At 32.1% G+C, this 17,841-nt stretch overlaps 1 protein-coding gene across 1 annotated transcript; it reads left to right on the top strand.

The window, feature by feature from the left end:
• Positions 1 to 4,926: 4,926 nt before the first annotated feature.
• Positions 4,927 to 15,103, top strand: LOC134714860 (uncharacterized protein in proB 3'region-like). The gene is made up of 10 exons (XM_063576509.1): positions 4,927 to 5,077; positions 6,556 to 6,684; positions 7,475 to 7,512; positions 8,534 to 8,670; positions 9,650 to 9,726; positions 10,027 to 10,117; positions 10,525 to 10,645; positions 11,514 to 11,581; positions 14,176 to 14,305; positions 14,856 to 15,103. Exons 1-10 carry the CDS (start codon positions 4,957 to 4,959, stop codon positions 14,940 to 14,942), a joined length of 999 nt encoding a protein of 332 aa, XP_063432579.1. The 5' UTR covers positions 4,927 to 4,956; the 3' UTR covers positions 14,943 to 15,103.
• The last annotated feature ends 2,738 nt before the right edge of the window (positions 15,104 to 17,841 follow it).

Below are 17,841 nucleotides of genomic sequence, written 5' to 3'. Positions count from 1 at the left end.
GAAAATATATTTGCTTCTTTCCAGTCTTCTGTTACTGTGCCGGATCCCTTATAGCTAGTGCACATTCCCATTCTCCGTCCAGTCATATGTATTATGGCTATTATATCTATGATCCAATGTGTAGATTTTGTGAAGTTTAATCCTAATTGCATTCCCTTTATTATTTTCAAAAAGCGAAAAAGAATCCTTGATCGATACGAACAGGTAAAATTACCCCATTATAATTTTGTTTGCAAGACTTGCTTCGGGCATTCTTATAGACGTTTTGGCAGGTTGATCAATTTAAAGTATTCATTTTTTTTTTCGTTTTTTTAAAATGATTTCTATTTACTTATAACCTCTACAATTGACTTCAGAGTTTCATTAGTATCAAGTAAATGCACTAGAGTTAGTATTGGTACAATTGTCGGGGAGGTCCTGATTAAGCTGGTTTTGTCGGGTTTTATTCGAATACATACCTTGAAAATGTATGTCTTTTTTACTGGCTTTGTAGTATCTCCTTCAAATTTAAACAATTTGTAAACTATAAGCTAAAAGACGAGGATTTAATTTTCGTTCTTAATAGTTTTCCTATATCTCACAATTAATGATACATACTTTGCCATATGCATGAATGACATTTTGGATGGGGTGTTTATATGATAGAGAATAATGGACAAAAACTATAGAATGGACTGAAAAATAAAAGGTTAAAATTAGAAAATAACATATGTAAACTTCAACCTAAAAAGGTAAATAACGTTCTTATTAGACAAATAATGATGCCTGTTATACACATGAATGAGGGTCTGGATGGGTGTTGATATAACAGAAAATAATGGACAAAGACGACAGAATGGATAACAAATGAATAAAAATAATATGAAAAGAAATTGAGAATATTGAGATGCTACTATTTAAAGAATAGAGACTAATGGGGTAAAATAAAACGAACATTTAATAGAATACATTAATTAATATCTAATTACTACTACAATAAAATATTAAATAGTATTATAATTTTCACTGTTATCAATAATAGTTAGATAAGTCATACAAATCTAATCTTGAATTTCAACCAAATTCTTTCTTAATTTTCGGAACACGTTTTAGAAATTTAAATGTGACATCACGTTGGGTGTTGCATTGACTATGGCTAACAGAGCTGTGATTTTGTAATGTTTTTATTCTATAGCTAGTCACCACTTCAGTTTAATCATGTATATCTATTATATCCATTATTATACGAATCCTTTTTACTTTCTAAAAGTTTAGATAATTCAGGCTGCTATACCTGGTTTACATATGCTAAAAATATTTTGAAAGAAGTAAACATGGACGCATCCATTCTTGAGGGAATCAAAAGAAAAAATACTCAAGGTTGTTAAAAAAAACCTTAAAACATCAATTCTTAAAATTCTACACAAATATATTTGAACAAAAATTTGAAGAAAAAGATCAAAAAAGTAAATTGTATTTATATAAAAGTTTAAAGCAAAATTTAGAAATGGAAACTGTAAATCTTTTGAAAAGAGAAGTAACATAACAAAAATGAGAATTAGCGATCATAATTTAATGATAGAAATAGGAAGACATTTAAAAATATATAGAGAAAAAAGACTATGCACATCCTGTAATACAATGGAGGATGAAGCCCATTTTATTTTATACTGCAAAAAAATTGCTAGGCTAAGAGATAACTTTATAGCAAATGTAATTAAACATATGCCAGATTTTACGTCCTGGCAAGAAAATGAAAAAGTTTAAATTTTTCTTTGTCCATCAACCTCAAAAGAAGTAGAAAGCTTAGGATCCTATTTTAAACAGGCATTAGAACTGAGGACAGGGGACTCTTGATTTATTTATAAAATATATATATATATCATATAGATTGTTTTGCTTTTTTGCTTTTTTTGTTTTCATGATTTTGTTTGTTAAATGTATTTTGTGTATGTTTATATTATTTGTCACAAACTTAGTGTTCAGAGTTAACATGACAATATATATTTGAATTTGAATTATATAGTCATTTTATTAAATTTACTGTTTGGAAAACTATGTATTATTCATGATAATAATGATATTTTTGTCCCAGGCGGATAACCCTGGCCTCACAACTTTTTGGAACTTCTGGACCGAGGCGATCTTCAACTTTGTAGTTATGGCTTTCAAACTGTTTACATAGTTTTGTGTTGACGTAGCGATCGTCTGGTGTATAACAATATTTTCAACCTGTTACCATTTGTTGGCTATTATTCGTTTGTGTCCCTGTCCTATATTTTCTCCCATTTATCTGTTTATTTATTGTAACCATGTCGTTCAATAATGTCATTTCAATGTTATAATTATCAAGGCCATTAAAGCGGGGGGTTTGTCATGCCACAAAACCATGTTCAACCCACCATTTTTTCATAAAATGCCCTGTACCAAGTCAGGAAAATAGCCATTGTTACATTATAATTCGTTTCTGTGTGTTACATTTCGCTGTCATGTCTCTGTTATGTCGTAATTCTGTTATATTTGATACGTTTTCCTCAGTTTTAGTTTGTTACCCGGATTTGCTTTTCCCTATCGATTTATGAATTTTGAACAGCGGTATACTACTGTTTCCTTTATTCTTATAGGTAGAGCAGGAGCAATATTTTATTTGACTTGAGCTTATTGTCAAAAAGAAATGCACAAAGGAATAATTGTTGTCTCGAGCCAGTAAACTACCATTCATTTTGCAATTATTCGACTACACTATACCTAGTATTCATCCCGTAATTATAATCCAAATTCAATCTTTGACTTTGTGCTTCTTTTATCTGTACAAGATTGATAAGATTTTGTTTTTCAAATCAGTATTTTATTTACTATAAAAAAAAATCTTTTAAAAGTATATTCAATTTTTGCAAACTATTTGAATTATATATTACCGCAATCTTACATAGTTAATGTCTAGCTATTATTTATCCTAAACCAATTAATAAAGTAACATGGTATTAATTTTCAATTAAAATTCCGTTAATGTACAAAGGATAGCAACTTTAGTTGTTCTACAGAGGGGTAACATTGGCAGGTGAATGGGGCAAAATCAGTGATCTACCCCCTTAGGTTCTCCCAGATTTCGTCATCGGGCATATCTACAATGGACTGCAGGTGTCAAAAGTGAGTGTTTGGTGCCTTATATGGGTCACTCCTCTTCTGCTTGGCCTTTTCATTTGACTAAATAGTTATCAAAGGTACCAGGATTATAATTTAATACGCCAGACGCGCGTTTCGTCTACATAAGACTCATCAGTGACGCTCAGATCAAAACAGTTAAAATGCCAAACAAATACAAAGTTGAAGAGCATTGAGGACCCAAAAATTCCTAAAAGTTGTGCCAAATACGGCTAAGGTAATCTACTCCTGGGCGTAAGAAAATCCTTAGTTTATCGAAAAATTAAAAGTTTTGTAAACAGAAAATTTATAGAAATGACCATATAATTGATATTCATGTCAACAACGAAGTGCTGACTACTGGGCTGGTGATACCCTCGGGGACGAAACGTCCACCAGCAGTGGCATCGACCCAGTGGTGTAAATAGTTATCAAAGGTACCAGGATTATAATTTAATACGCCAGACGCGCGTTTCGTCTACATAAGACTCATCAGTGACGCTAAGATCAAAACAGTTAAAATGCCAAACAAATACAAAGTTGAAGAGCATTGAGGACCCAAAAATTCCTAAAAGTTGTGCCAAATACGGCTAAGGTAATTCTACTCCTGGGCGTAAGAAAATCCTTAGTTTATCGAAAAATTAAAAGTTTTGTAAACAGAAAATTTATAGAAATGACCATATAATTGATATTCATGTCAACACCGAAGTGCTGACTACTGGGCTGGTGATACCCTCGGGGACGAAACGTCCACCAGCAGTGGCATCGACCCAGTGGTGTAAATAGTTATCAAAGGTACCAGGATTATAATTTAATACGCCAGACGCGCGTTTCGTCTACATAAGACTCATCAGTGACGCTCAGACTAAAGTGTGTCACTCCTACTGCTTCTTTGGTTTTCTGTGATTCGTTATGGATTCAAGATTAAATTTGTGGAACCGCGTATAGTAATTGAAAATACATATACATAATTAAAAGACCAGAATAGAAACTTTTTCTGAATCTTCAATATTAAAACATAGGTGAAAAAACTGTCAAAATATGTGTAATGCATTAGTCTTTATATGCACCTTAATGTGTTGAAATCCGTTAAATTGTTGTGTTGTTCTTTTGTACATTCTCAATTGTAACTACTTTTCAAAACAACAATATCACTAGAGCATTTTTCATTCAGGCCTTGTGGTTCAATGGTAGATTAAAAATCCCTCTCAGGTGTTCAGCTTAACGAGCCTCGGTAACCTGTAGAAGTTATATAAAAAAAAATATAATTTTACTCCCATCTGTTTCATTCGTTCTATACTCAGAAAATTTTAACAAATATGTTTAGTATGGCATCCATTATCACTGTACTAGTATGCATATTTTTTAGGGGCCAGATGAAAGACACCTACGGGTGCGGGAATTCTCACTACATTGAAGACCATTTGGTGGCCTCCGGCTGTTGTCTACTCTATGGTCAGGTTGTTGTCACTTTGACACATTCCTCATTTCCTTTCTCAATTTAATGTGAATTGAAGACCTGCCTAGTTCATTGCATATTACACATTTATTTCGGTTGTCTCGTAATTACAAGATAAAAAACTTCTTATCTCGTTATTATGCGATAGTTTTCTCGTAATTACGGAATGATTATCTCTTTATTACGGGATAAAAATCTTATCTTGTTATTGCATGATAGTTTTTTTAATTAATTCTGATAATGTTGTTGTGTGACCCTAATCGGCTTTTCGTAGTAAATACATGTAACTATATTACTTGACTTCGTCTCGCACCTGTGTTTTCTTACCACTGATAAGTGTAACTTATCCGTGTAAAATTTGATGCATCACCGTCATGAATGGAAGTACCCGAGCACCTGTTGTTTTTGTTATAAGTTCTATAAACGAATTAGCTGTCGTTGCAAGGAAATATTTGCCTGCAGCCAATATCACTAGTATTACTCCAGTACAACCAGGTTTGTTTGATAAATGGAGATTCTAAGTTTTTAAGGACAGCAGTGTAAAAAAATCGTATTGTTTGTTCCGGTAGCAAATATTTTCAAAGCATTGTCATACTGGTCACAAAACTATCCTTTAAAGAACGAAAGTGTGAGCATTTTTGGGTGCATTAACTATACATTATTTTGTCCTCGTTGATATATATTATAAATACAATATTATTTAAAAAAAAAACTACACATAAATGGAGAGATGTTTTGCTTTTTGAGACTACCATCACCGAGACCATCACCTTAGTCAATCGTTTATTTAGAAAGGCTATTTTAATTTTCTGCTCTGACACCTGGGAACATGTTAATATATATGTTTCTTTTGACACTTATAATCACTTCTTTTGTACGTAAAAATAGCATTTCAAGGCGTCATAATTGTTTGGGCTACCATTGGCTTACCGAGATATTATTTTATCCATAACATCTGAAATAAAATAACAATATATGCCTTTTCTATACATGCATGACCATGTGTACGCATGATTCAAATGGAAAAGTTCACAATTTTCTACAAAAGAATATACCAGTTAAAAGTTATATGACAGATAACAGTTGTTATTAATTCGTTTGATATGTATGAGCTTTTGGTTTTCCCATTTGAATTTTCTTCGGAGTTTGGTACTTTTGTGATTTTTTTTTGTATTGGAACTTGTAAATACCAAACATTTTAGTTTCTCCAGTTAGCAAATGCTTTATTTGAAAAAGAGAATCATACTATACCAGAGGGATATTTGAACTGGACCTTATAAATATATTTTTTGAGAATATAGGATAAACAGATAAGGATGCGTTGGACGTTATGCTTGCTTTTTGGTGTGAGCCAATGCTTCGTGTTGAAAGACATACTTTGACCTACAATTCTGCAATTTTGCAAAATGACTTGGATTTACAGTAGTCACATCGGCACTCATATCTCATCTTCTTGTTTATATTATGAATCAATCGATCATCTGTTTGTGTTAATAGTTTAATTTGATTCCTTTCTCTAGTTTTGATATCATATAGTTGTTGCACGAGTTATTTAACAGGGAGTATTAAATTATTCTTGCACGAGTCTCAGATTTTAAGTCTTCAAAGACCGGAAATGACTATTCAATAATGTGCAACAGAACATAATGTAGTGCTATTCTGAAAATAGAATTGAGAATGGAAATGGGGAATGTGTCAAAGAGACAACAACCCGACCAAATAAAAAACAACAACAGAAGGTCACCAACAAGTCCGACTTGAATGTGTATTCATAGATGCAAGGTGGAGCTGGTTTGCTTTCGTTTTCTACTTATCCAGCTGCTTGTTAGCGTTGATTTTGTGAGGATATTGTTGTTGATTTCCTCTTTTTGAGTCTTAGATATGTAAGAGTTAGATCGGTATTTTGTATATTTTTTTTTGCAAATTCCTTTTACTTTTGACCTTGATTCATCCGTCCATTATTTTTTTCTTAGGAGAAATTTCAGATCAAGACGAGACTAAAGTTCTACATTCAGCTGAAGTATTATTTGCAGATAAACCATTTATCTCTAAATACATCTATAGGGCAGAAAACCTTAAATGGGCACACAGTACCTCTGCAGGTAGATATCAAATTGTTATGCGGTATGTACATATGGGTACATTCAATTTGTATTAAGAGTTCACAGATCTTCAATTTTAAGAAATTTTTCTAGCAGCTTCTCAGAATACTAATTCCAGACTTTACTATTATTATTATCCATTGTTGGATTTGTTAGAGCTTTTGATTTTTCAAATTGAGAAAGGACTTTCGTTTAGTATTTTTTTAAGAGTTCGTTTGTTTGTTGTTAATTTACGTTTTTCGTTTAATAATGTAATAATGCAATACGTTAGTTTTTTTTGGATTTTCTGTTCCTACGATAGTGTATGGTTGCTCAATTGCAGATTTAATTGTCACATGTTTAATCTCCTTGACAAAAAATCATGCTATGATAGTCGCAAAAACCAATGCTTTTCAGTTGACAATGCAAATGAGAGAACCAGATTTTCAATCATCGATCTTTACAGCGCTAGACAAATTGAAAAAAAGCACCTTCTAATCAACAAAAGTCAGATCTAGTTTGGCCTTCAAAACACTGGCATAGAAATATAATGATGCATTTTGCAATTTTGAAATTTTAGGTAATAAATCATTTTCGTTGCAAGGCTATAGGACAGATGCATATTGACTTTTCATTACGGAGAAAGTTATTAATAATTCATTGCGTTGAAAATTCCCTTTACACATACATATTGTGTAAGGCTTTCTGTTGCCGTGAATCTCATCACATAAAAGCATTAAACAAAACTAAAATTTGAGGATGAAGCAATCATTGCGAACATGTTTGTTTTCTACATATTATTTTTTTGCAGGAGTAGATACCATCATGCGTCATATAGACATCGAAAAGGTACTTTTATTTATATTCCAATTTATTATAATTGGACATGTGAGTTCTAAACTTAGCTGAGAATAAGTTACATAAACAGACTTCTACTGGAAATTAAAGAATTTCTATATAATATAATTGCTTAATCTATAGATATAGGAAGATGTGGTGTGAGTGCCAATGAGACAACTCTCCATCCAAATAACAATTTAAAAATTAAACCTTTATACTTTAGTTTATAACTTTAAATGGCTATAAAAACGTAAATAGCACACGATTCCCTTTAAGTCATGATAGTCAGGATGAATTTGGTCGAGGTCGCGATTTTATCTAAATAAGTCTATCTAAAGAATTCCTAGTAGACCACATTGACGATATTGTAATTGTATCTTTTAATTTCAAACAGAGTCTCTATGAAAGGAACGACACGAACATCAGTAAAAAAAGACAAGTTCAAAAATAATCATTCAGAATAAAGTATGAAATATTTCTTTTTGAAGACTTAGTTCTACTGAGTTGCTATTCGGGATGTAGTCCCTAACACTAGAACATAAACATCATCACTGCTGGCCTTTGAAGTTTGTGTCATTCTTTAGATTTTTTAGACACTGATGAGTCTTATGTAGACGAAACGCGCGTCTGGCGTACTAAATTATAATCCTGGTACCTTTGATATCTAATTAGACATATTGACAAACACGGGTTTCTACAGGGATAACACGATATCTTCTTTTTTGCAGTTCATACGCACTAGTTTTTTCCAATTTGAATAGTGTTAACTTGTTACATGTCAAAGTCTGGATTTGTAGTGGAGTCTATATACGCTTCTTATTTTTTAAGGTTCTGTTATCAATATATCAAATGTACTTTTCTGGAGTCGATTTGACAAAAATACTTACGACTTCAAATTGGTCTTAAGTCATGATCAAATCAGTATACTTACGATAAATCTTAGTCGTAAGTTTTTTTTTGTGAAATTGACTCCTGTATTTTATGGACCCAATTAAAATTTTGGTGTCATGGATGTTTTTCTTTATTTTAGCCTCCTCGGGTTTTATTAAGTCAAGGAGGGACAGCCTTCACAGATTTGATGGCTGAATATGTTCTTGGCTATATCTTAGCTAAAGAGAAAAATATGTTTGACATGTACAATGATCAGAAACACAAAGTTTGGAAACCGTAAGTTAAGATTATTGTTGTGAATTTGTCGTTATTGTTCGAAATTATTAGAAATCTAATCATCGATTATTTGCCTCTACTTTTGATTCTTACACAATCTGAATAAAATTCTATCGTAATTCACTTACTTGTCTGATGCCCATAACGAATCAGAGATCTAAATGTAATTTGATTGGTTCTTGTAAATGATAAATTCTTATGAACGAATTAAATTGTTGATATATATAGGAAATATTTCGTCTTCCCATGCACTTTATGGATTAGATAGGCTAAACACATATCTTTACGTGTAAGTTTTTTTTTTCAAGCATTGGATTATATTCAGCTTATTTCGAAATCGGGCCAAACTGTGACTATTATACTTCAAGGATAAGCCTGCTCAGGCATATCACCCGCTAGGTTGACAAAACTAATAAAACCGGTTGAATCAAAGATTAAAGTTAATGGTAAAAATGCAGTTACATCATTTGTTCTTTTAATGTACATTTTTTTTTATCAAAATCTGATCCATCATAAAATCGTTTCTCTGTGCGGCTGTTTGTAAATTTTGAAATAAAATCTGGAGTATTAATCTATAATGTTGATCATTAAGGAATCGCATTAAAATAAAGCATCTTCAATTCTGTTATGTTACCTCATAATAATCCGCCATACCTACAGACTAATTGATTTTATCCTGGTCCTTTCAAAAAGAAGCATTGGCAAATAGTATTAGGTGTAAAGTAACGTTTTGTTCTTTTGGTCATGGGATTTATTCATTCAGATACTGAATGTTTCAAGAATATAGCTTGTCATTTATCCGATTAATATTAAATTTAATAATTGTAATAAAATTTAAATCAAAATGTGTAGACAAAAACTGAGCGAATTTCTTTGAAAACTAGAGAGTTAAGTTAACATATATTAAGACAAAAGCTGTTGTATTTCGTCGACACCGTATCAAGATACAAAACAAAAAGATGTTATTTTTTTTTTTTAGGGAGGAATATATGAATCCAAGACTACTCTCAAACCTAAGACTCGGTATTCTAGGTGCAGGACAAATCGGTACCAGAAGTAAGTACTCCTTTGGCATGCACTTTAAGTGTTGTACACAACTTAAAATGTATGCACTTAATTCATTCCATAACACGTTGTGAATAAAGATGATATACTTGTTGGAAGTTTCATTCGAAAGTAGAGTTTTAAATTATATAACATACATTTTTGATGCATATATTATGTCTTACAATCATTTTAATCAGTAGTATGTATTTACAACGTATAAATATACAGAATATTTATTATATAGCCTTATGTATTTTAATGTTTCAAATTTTGAATGACTTTACATCTCTTTTCTCAAACTTACTTAAGTTGGAACATTCTGTAAAGCAGTTGGAATGGAAGTCTGGGGAGTGACCAGGGAAGAGAAAAACAATTCAGATTTACCTTTAGATATTTACAAGTACGTTGTATACCTATAAAAGGCTAATGAAATACTGTTTAAGATACCGTGAAAGAAAATATCTGATGATATTGTAATTTTAACATTTGCATTTCATCATTTTTAATTTCAAATTGTGCCTCAGTACAGTTGCAAATCCAAAATAGTATGGGGGTACAAAGGCAACATTCGGAGTGGAACTTGTAAACAGTATATGCATCACCATATATGTTTCGCTATTGGGAAAGGCGACTTAATTCTTCCCTGTTGTATAGAGATTTATGACAATATTTTGATGACTTTAGAGTTACAAAGGAACATGACGAATATGTTTTTGGGAATCAAACTATTTTCACTTAGTTGGCACAAATTATATAAACTATATATTAAAATCGCTTGTTTAATCTGAAAATTTACATTTTTTACAGAACCACCAAGGACCTCCCAGAACTTTTAGAGGAATGTGACTATATATGTAGTGTACTGCCAGCAACTCCTGAAACCAAAGATCTTCTGTCGGGAGATATTCTCAAGCATTGTATGAAAAAGGTAACTTTGATTCTACGTCAGTGGCAATAACACTATATTGTCGTACAGTCTAAAAGTTAGTCAGTGCCTCTGAAGTTCATTATTTTTGGTACGATTTCCAACCAATGATAATAGAAATGTAAAGGTTATAGTTACAAATATCATAATTTCTAGATTGAATATCGGTCACAAGATGAATAATAAACTATAATTGACTGGCTGGTTCTGCATATGCCCTGTTAAAGATTCGAGGTAAACAGTACTGAGCTGACGGCCAACACAGCTGTTTGAGAAACTATACGTTAACAGGACTAATACAGAAACATATAGTTTATAACACTTTTGTTTTGCTTTCGATGACTTAGGCTTGTTGATAGATCGAAAAATGGCGCTTTACGTCATTTCTAAGCTATTTCTTTAGAACCGTTTAAAAATGCTTTTAAAATTGCAATATGCTGTTACTGTTGACGAAAAAGTTTGATAATTATCAATTTTCGTTTCCGTCCGTAAGGAGTTATGGCCCTTGATAGATTTGAAATTGCACTTTTTTTTATGTTGTTTCTGAGCAATTACTTATTAACCATTCAGTAAATACTCTGAAAGTTTTAATAAACTGCTACTGATGAAAAAGCGGTGGTCAAGTTTGATATTGCCTATGTCTATGATGGATATTTGGTCCTTTTGAGATTAGAAAATATGCGTTTTGGGATCTTTTATAGCTTATTGTTCTGTGTCAGTCAATGCATCGTGTTGTTGAAGATCGTGTTAGATCTATAATTGTTAACTTTTTATACATTGTGACTTGGATCGAGAGTTGTCTCAGTTTTATCTGACTTTGATTCGTTGTTGTTGAGACTGTTATTAATATTCCCCTCTTGGTGCTTTGTAGAAATCAGTATTTATAAATGTTGGAAGAGGAACTGTTATTAATGAGGATAGTTTGGTTACTGCATTAAGGTAAGTATTTACTTATGTAAAATGGTTGAAAAAAATATATTTTCCAAGGCGTTTAAGTATGAAAAATGTATACATGAAATTATTAAAATGTAACTAGAGACTCTCAAGAGCTGGTGTCTTACATTTATAGGTTTATGTGCATCTCCAGCAATGGATACTCTAACAATGGGGACTAGAATAGTATTCACAGAAATATCTTCTTTTTCTTTTTTTTTTGTTCATCGCTGATAATTTTTTAGCCGTCGTCCCTATTCATCCCTCGTTGTTAATTTATATTAAAATCTTATCTGAAATAACAAGGCAAAATTTAACCAAACGTGGCCACAATCATCATTAGAGTATCTAGTTTAAAAGATGTGCCCGGTGGTATGGCTAAAAATGAAACATAGGGGTTAAATGCAAGGTTTGCATTTTATTTTGAAAACTGCAATAAAAAAAGAAAATTTGACAGGGGCAGCAATGTTCAAATGATTAGATCTTCCGGTGGTCATGAATATCAAAACAATCGGACGACTTTTTACAGATTGAAGTTATTGCCTCAAAATGATGAATTCTACCATTTTGGTTTTTTTATTTTTTGCCTTTTCTCTTGTTAAACTTAATAGATGGATGAGTTTTATGTAAGAAAAATTATCACCCAGGCCAGATCTAAAAATAAGTCAACCTATTAGAAGTCTCATTATTAGAGTTCTTGTCCTTTAAAAACGACTTTTATCCTCATTGGAGTTTTTGACTATTTGAAAGAAAAAAAAACACTATGATAAATAGAAAGAAATTTAAATAAACAAAAAAAAACATTAGCAAGATAAGATCTATGAATAAGTTTTAATGTTGAAATCTTGAAGTGACCTCTTATAAGAGTCATTGCCTTTAATGGCGAGTTTTTAATCCCTGGTATCGAAAAAATAAGTAAAGTGTATGAACTCGCCAGTTCTTATTGGAGTTATTGATTTCTAATGACGGTTTAGAAATACCCATTTTCAGTCTTTGAATTTCCTCGGTGTTCGGTTTTTTTTGTATTTTACTTTTTATCTCGTATTATCTTGAAATATATTATACCTGGTACCTTTGATAACTATTAGCATGTCGAAATGTCCTGTTGTTATGTTTATTTGTGTATTTCTCTTTCCTGAAATAGTCTTGCATTTATTTGTATTGTAGTCCTGTCATCCAATGTTGTCATTTTAGTGTTATATTTTACATTTCCTTTAAAGCGCAGGACTTCGCTTGCCACAAAACCAGGTTCAACCCGCCATGTTTTCTTAAAATGTCCTGTACCAAGTCAGGAAATTGCATCTGTTATCTTAACATTCGTTTCTGTGTGTGTTGCATTGTCGTTTTGGTTTTTTGTTGCACGTCAGTGTTTCGTTGTTTTCCTCTTATAGTTGATGTGGTTACCTCAGTTTTAGTTTGTAACCCGGAATTTGTTTTCTTTCAATCGATTTATGACTTTCAAACAGTGGTATAATACTATTGCCATTATTTATAGGTAGATAGCCACTTTATTGTCATAAATTCTATGCTAGTCCACAATGTTGGAGAGTTTCCATTCATGATGTTAAATCTGTACATACAATTAGGTGAACAACACAGCTTCTCTCTACCCTCCTTAGAAGAGGGTAAAAAGTAATCGTCATTTAAGGGGAATCCCTCATAGAACTTAAGATTCTACTTCCTAGTTAGTTTGTTTGTAGATCTTGTTTGATCACTTATGTTATTTAAAGTTTCGATCTTTTTGTTACAATTGTCAATATGATAGGCAGAAACGCGAAGAATTTGAAAACAATCGTCATTACACGATTATAACTTCAAAAACGATCGAGTCGACTTATCATTTCGGTCATACTGTGTGATTTTAGATCTTGTTTTGCTAATAATGAAAGTGTCTGTTTATCTTATATAACTTTCAAGATTATAGGCAAAAACATAAAACAAAAATGATATAAATATCAGCAGTTCTGTTGATTAATTTGTAAAACTCAAGATAAAAGGGCAAAAAACTTATGACTGACAAATGTCACCATTAAAGAACTATAACTTTAATAACGAGTCGACTTTTTGTTTTGTAGATCTTTTCTTATTGGTTATTTTTGCTGTTTTAAGTGTATATATGTATATTGTATTTTTTAAGATATTAGGCAAAAAGGTAGACAAAACTTGAATTTCATCCCTGAGTTCTTTTTTAAGTTGGTAAGCACGTGATGTCATCGGACAAATTTGATAAATTAGATACTCTCAATGATGATTGGGGCAAAGCTCAGTAAAATTTGGCCCAGTCGTTTCAGAGTAGAAATTCTTTTTAAATGTTAACGGACGATAACTACAGTGAGGGGAAAACTCACACTGGCCCTACAGTTTGGTAAGTTAAAAAGAGTGAGGTACCTGGCTACTCTGAACAATCAAAATTCGAAGATGATTTCCTGAGAGGAACATATATATGTTGTTGTGTAAAGATTTCAAAGAGTTGATAATTATCAAAACGTTTATAATAATTTTTTTCGAGCATAACTATCCTTATAGAAGACAAACAAAAAAATGTAATAATTTCAATTGCACGTAAGCTTATAAGAAATATATGTATGTTATTTTTGAAGGAATGAATGGATTGGCGGTGCTGTTTTGGACGTTTTCAACACCGAACCCTTATCAGTTGACAGTCCATTGTGGTCATTCCCTAATGTGATCATTACACCACATATATCAGGACCTTGTCAGACTCAACTAGTGAGTAATACATTGGCATTTCAGAAATAATAACCCCTTATATCTTACTGTTTAGATTTCTATTGGCCTGACATATAAAACATTAATACAGTGTTCTTTTGATTCACCAATTATAAATTGTTCAATTCATTAGAAATAATAACATCTTCCTTCGCCTGACAAAAGATTGAAGCAAAATATACACACTCCATTTATTTTGTGTTTTTCGTCAAAATAACCAATAACAAATTACAAATATACAATGCAGAAATTTGGGTTGCATTTTGCACTATTTGGTATATATATTTTAAATACGCCAAGTATAACATAATAATTGGTTTCAACAGAACAGTACATGTTCGTTTAAGAAAATTTTGCCATCTATTTTTAAAAGGACTAAAGAGTTGGTGTGATATACATTTTTATTCCTCTATGTTATGTCATTTCACTCCAAATATAATTAATACAAGAGCCGAACTGGAAATAAAAAAAAAAACTTATGCTAGATATTCTTGGGTTGATGCGAAAACAAAATTGATGCTGATTTAACACTGGTATTGATATGTTGTAGGTCGTCCAGACTTTTGTTGAAAATTACAAGAAATTTGTCGGCAATGAAAAACTTGGTGGTCTCGTGAACTGGAGTGGAGGTTACTGACTTAATTTTGCTATCCTATATGTGCCCAAACGACAGGAAAATAAAACTTGGACGTTTTGCAATATATCTGTGATAAGAATTAATTAAATTTACTATTACAAAAAAACATGATTTAAGTATGCATTAGTTTTCATTATATGCATTAAATTTGAGTTAATATAGATGGTTGATGTCTCTAATGAACGCATTAAGTCAACAGTTTGCAGCAGATTGCATGCGTTGACGTCCCTGACTAACGGTTTGTATATTGATTAAAAGAATAGATATTCTAATACATCTGTTCGCAACATTTTCTGTTTTTCGTTTCAAAGACACAACAAGACCTTACACACGCAACAAATGCTAATAGCATATTCAAAAAGGCTTTCATGGGTTCGCTGAATTGTGAACTTTCCATTTCTATGCAGCAACATTCCAGTAACGCCTGCTTATGGAGTATTATCTCCCGATTGATACAATATTCCTGCGCTTGTGTTTCCTATCATGATTTCCTTGATAAAGGTTTGCTGCTTACACGGAAGCTATAAAACCAAGAGTTCCAAATGGTGAAGTTGAAATGATCCCTTCGTAAATATAACGGACGCTATCACGAGTTGGTTGACCGTTATGTAATATCCGTTCCACAAATGGTATCGGATATGTTTCTTACATCTTAACCACAATCCCCTTTCATTTTCATGAATGTGACCTACTATTTACCGGGTTTGTAATAACATGAGCAACACGACGGGGAAGGGGGGCGTGTTCCTCAGTCGTTAGTTTTCTATGTCAGTTTTTATTGTCTACTATCATTTGTCTGTTTGTCTTTTTCGTTTTTCAATCAATCGTTATGCCAAATGATCACAACTCTTGGCCAACATTCACGTATGAAGGAAAATTCAAACACACTTTTGTAAAGACAAAACAAAATCATTTCATTCCATGTCATTTTACACATTTCAAGGAACTTAACATTAATGCTACACAAAGACACATCTACATCTCATTTTAAAAACTGACACAAAAAGGCGACTAGAAATAAAGATACAAGTTATACATGTCATTAACATGAGCATTCGAACTTCGTTGTTGTAAACTTTTTATAATAACAGACAATTCCCAAGTATATGGATAATGTGTAACTCAATTGATACGAGTTAAAATATCATTATATCTTATTCAATTCAAAAGTTGCTAACATTTTAACAATGAAGTAGGGGAAAATGGGGTCCTAATGTTTGATCTCGAACAAAATAGAGAGATAAAAGATATCAAAGGGATATTCAAACTCATATATCGTAAATAACTGACAACGTCATTGCAAAAAATGAAAAAGACCGAAAGACATGCAACAGTGTGTACAAAGCACATAATAAAAATCTAAAGACTGAGCAACACATACCCCATCAAATATCGGCATATCAATTGGTAGCTCAACACTTTGGTGGTTGCAAGAAAGATAGAACCAAATGTATGTAAAGCAAGTACATAAGTATGATTAGAAATAATTAAAAGTAGTATAACAAAAATACTAAACTCCAAGAAAATTTCAATTTGGAAATTCCCTTTTCGTTCATATATTCTGAATCAATCCGGATACTGTAGTGTCACTGAACATAATAAAAAAGAGTTTTAGAAATTCCATCTTGAAGGATATCAAAGAAAGAACCTCAACTGTTATTGGTTGCAGAGTTCCAAGCAGTTCTTGCAAAAAACGGTGTACTTTCAAAGCCATTGGTATTGGTTGAGTATTGCTAGAATTTCTTGTTATGTGCAGATCTTGTTCATGATTACATTGGTGTGCATTAACCACTTTGTAAAAATAAGTTAAGTTTTAGTTTCGTCCTCCTTTTTCTTATGATTCCAAGTCAAGTTCTTCCAACATGCTGCTCACACTACTGGTGCTCTTATAGCGGTTATAAGCATATCGAACAACAAGCTGTACCATCGCAACTTTGCTTTTATCTGCTCTTTTTGTACGGGTTCTACACTGTTGCACAGCAGTCTACGTTGGTTTTGACCATTGCACCAAAGGCGTTTGTCTTTGTTTCATTAAATTAAAGATGTCCATAAATTGTGATTTAGAAATCCTAGCATGATGTTTGCCTCTTTTTGGTCAAAGACACAATTAAAAATAACTGACAACGCCATTGCATTTTTTTGCAATGGCGTTGTCAGTTATTTTCAATTTTGGCACAACTTTTTATAACTTTTGGTTCTTAATGCTCTTTAACTTAATTAGTACTTGTTCAAATGGCTTTCGAACTTGTTTTTTATCTGAGCGTCACTGGTGAGTCTTATGTAAACGAAACGCGCGTCTGGCGTATTAAATTATAGGCCTAGTACCTTTTGATAGCTATTATGTGTGTGTTTTTTATGTTCTCCCATTTATTTATATTGTAGTCCTGTCATTTAATGTTGTCATTTTAATGTTATTTTCAACACTGCGATAAAAGCGGGATGTTTTGCTAGCCATAAAACCAGGTTCAACCCACCAATTTTCTTTAAATGCCCTGTGCCAAGTCAGGAAAATTGTCATTGTTATTTTCTTGTTCGTTTCTGTGTGTGTTGCATTTTAGTGTTGTGTTTCTGTTGTGTCATTGTTCTTCTCTTATATTTGATGTGTTTCCCTCAGTTTCAGTTTGTAACCAAAATTTGTTTTTCTTCGGAAAATGCCTGTACCAAATCAAGAAAATGACAAATGTTTTACACTTATTTTCTCTGTGGACAGCGCTTGATTTTGATCTAATGGACATACTTTTTGAAAATACCTTGAATTGCGGTAACTTTTTGTTATACTTTTTTATGAGTAATGTTGTCTTTTATGTCGTTGATAATTAGAAGGAATTGTAACGGTCCGAGTATAGAATTTTTTGTTGCACTTCAGTGTTTTTGTTGTTCCGTTGTTTTCCTTATATAG

This window comes from Mytilus trossulus, chromosome 1 (assembly GCF_036588685.1).
Source record: "Mytilus trossulus isolate FHL-02 chromosome 1, PNRI_Mtr1.1.1.hap1, whole genome shotgun sequence".
In the NCBI taxonomy this organism is placed as follows: Eukaryota; Metazoa; Mollusca; class Bivalvia; order Mytilida; family Mytilidae; genus Mytilus; species Mytilus trossulus.
This window is presented reverse-complemented; position numbering and strand designations above follow the sequence as displayed.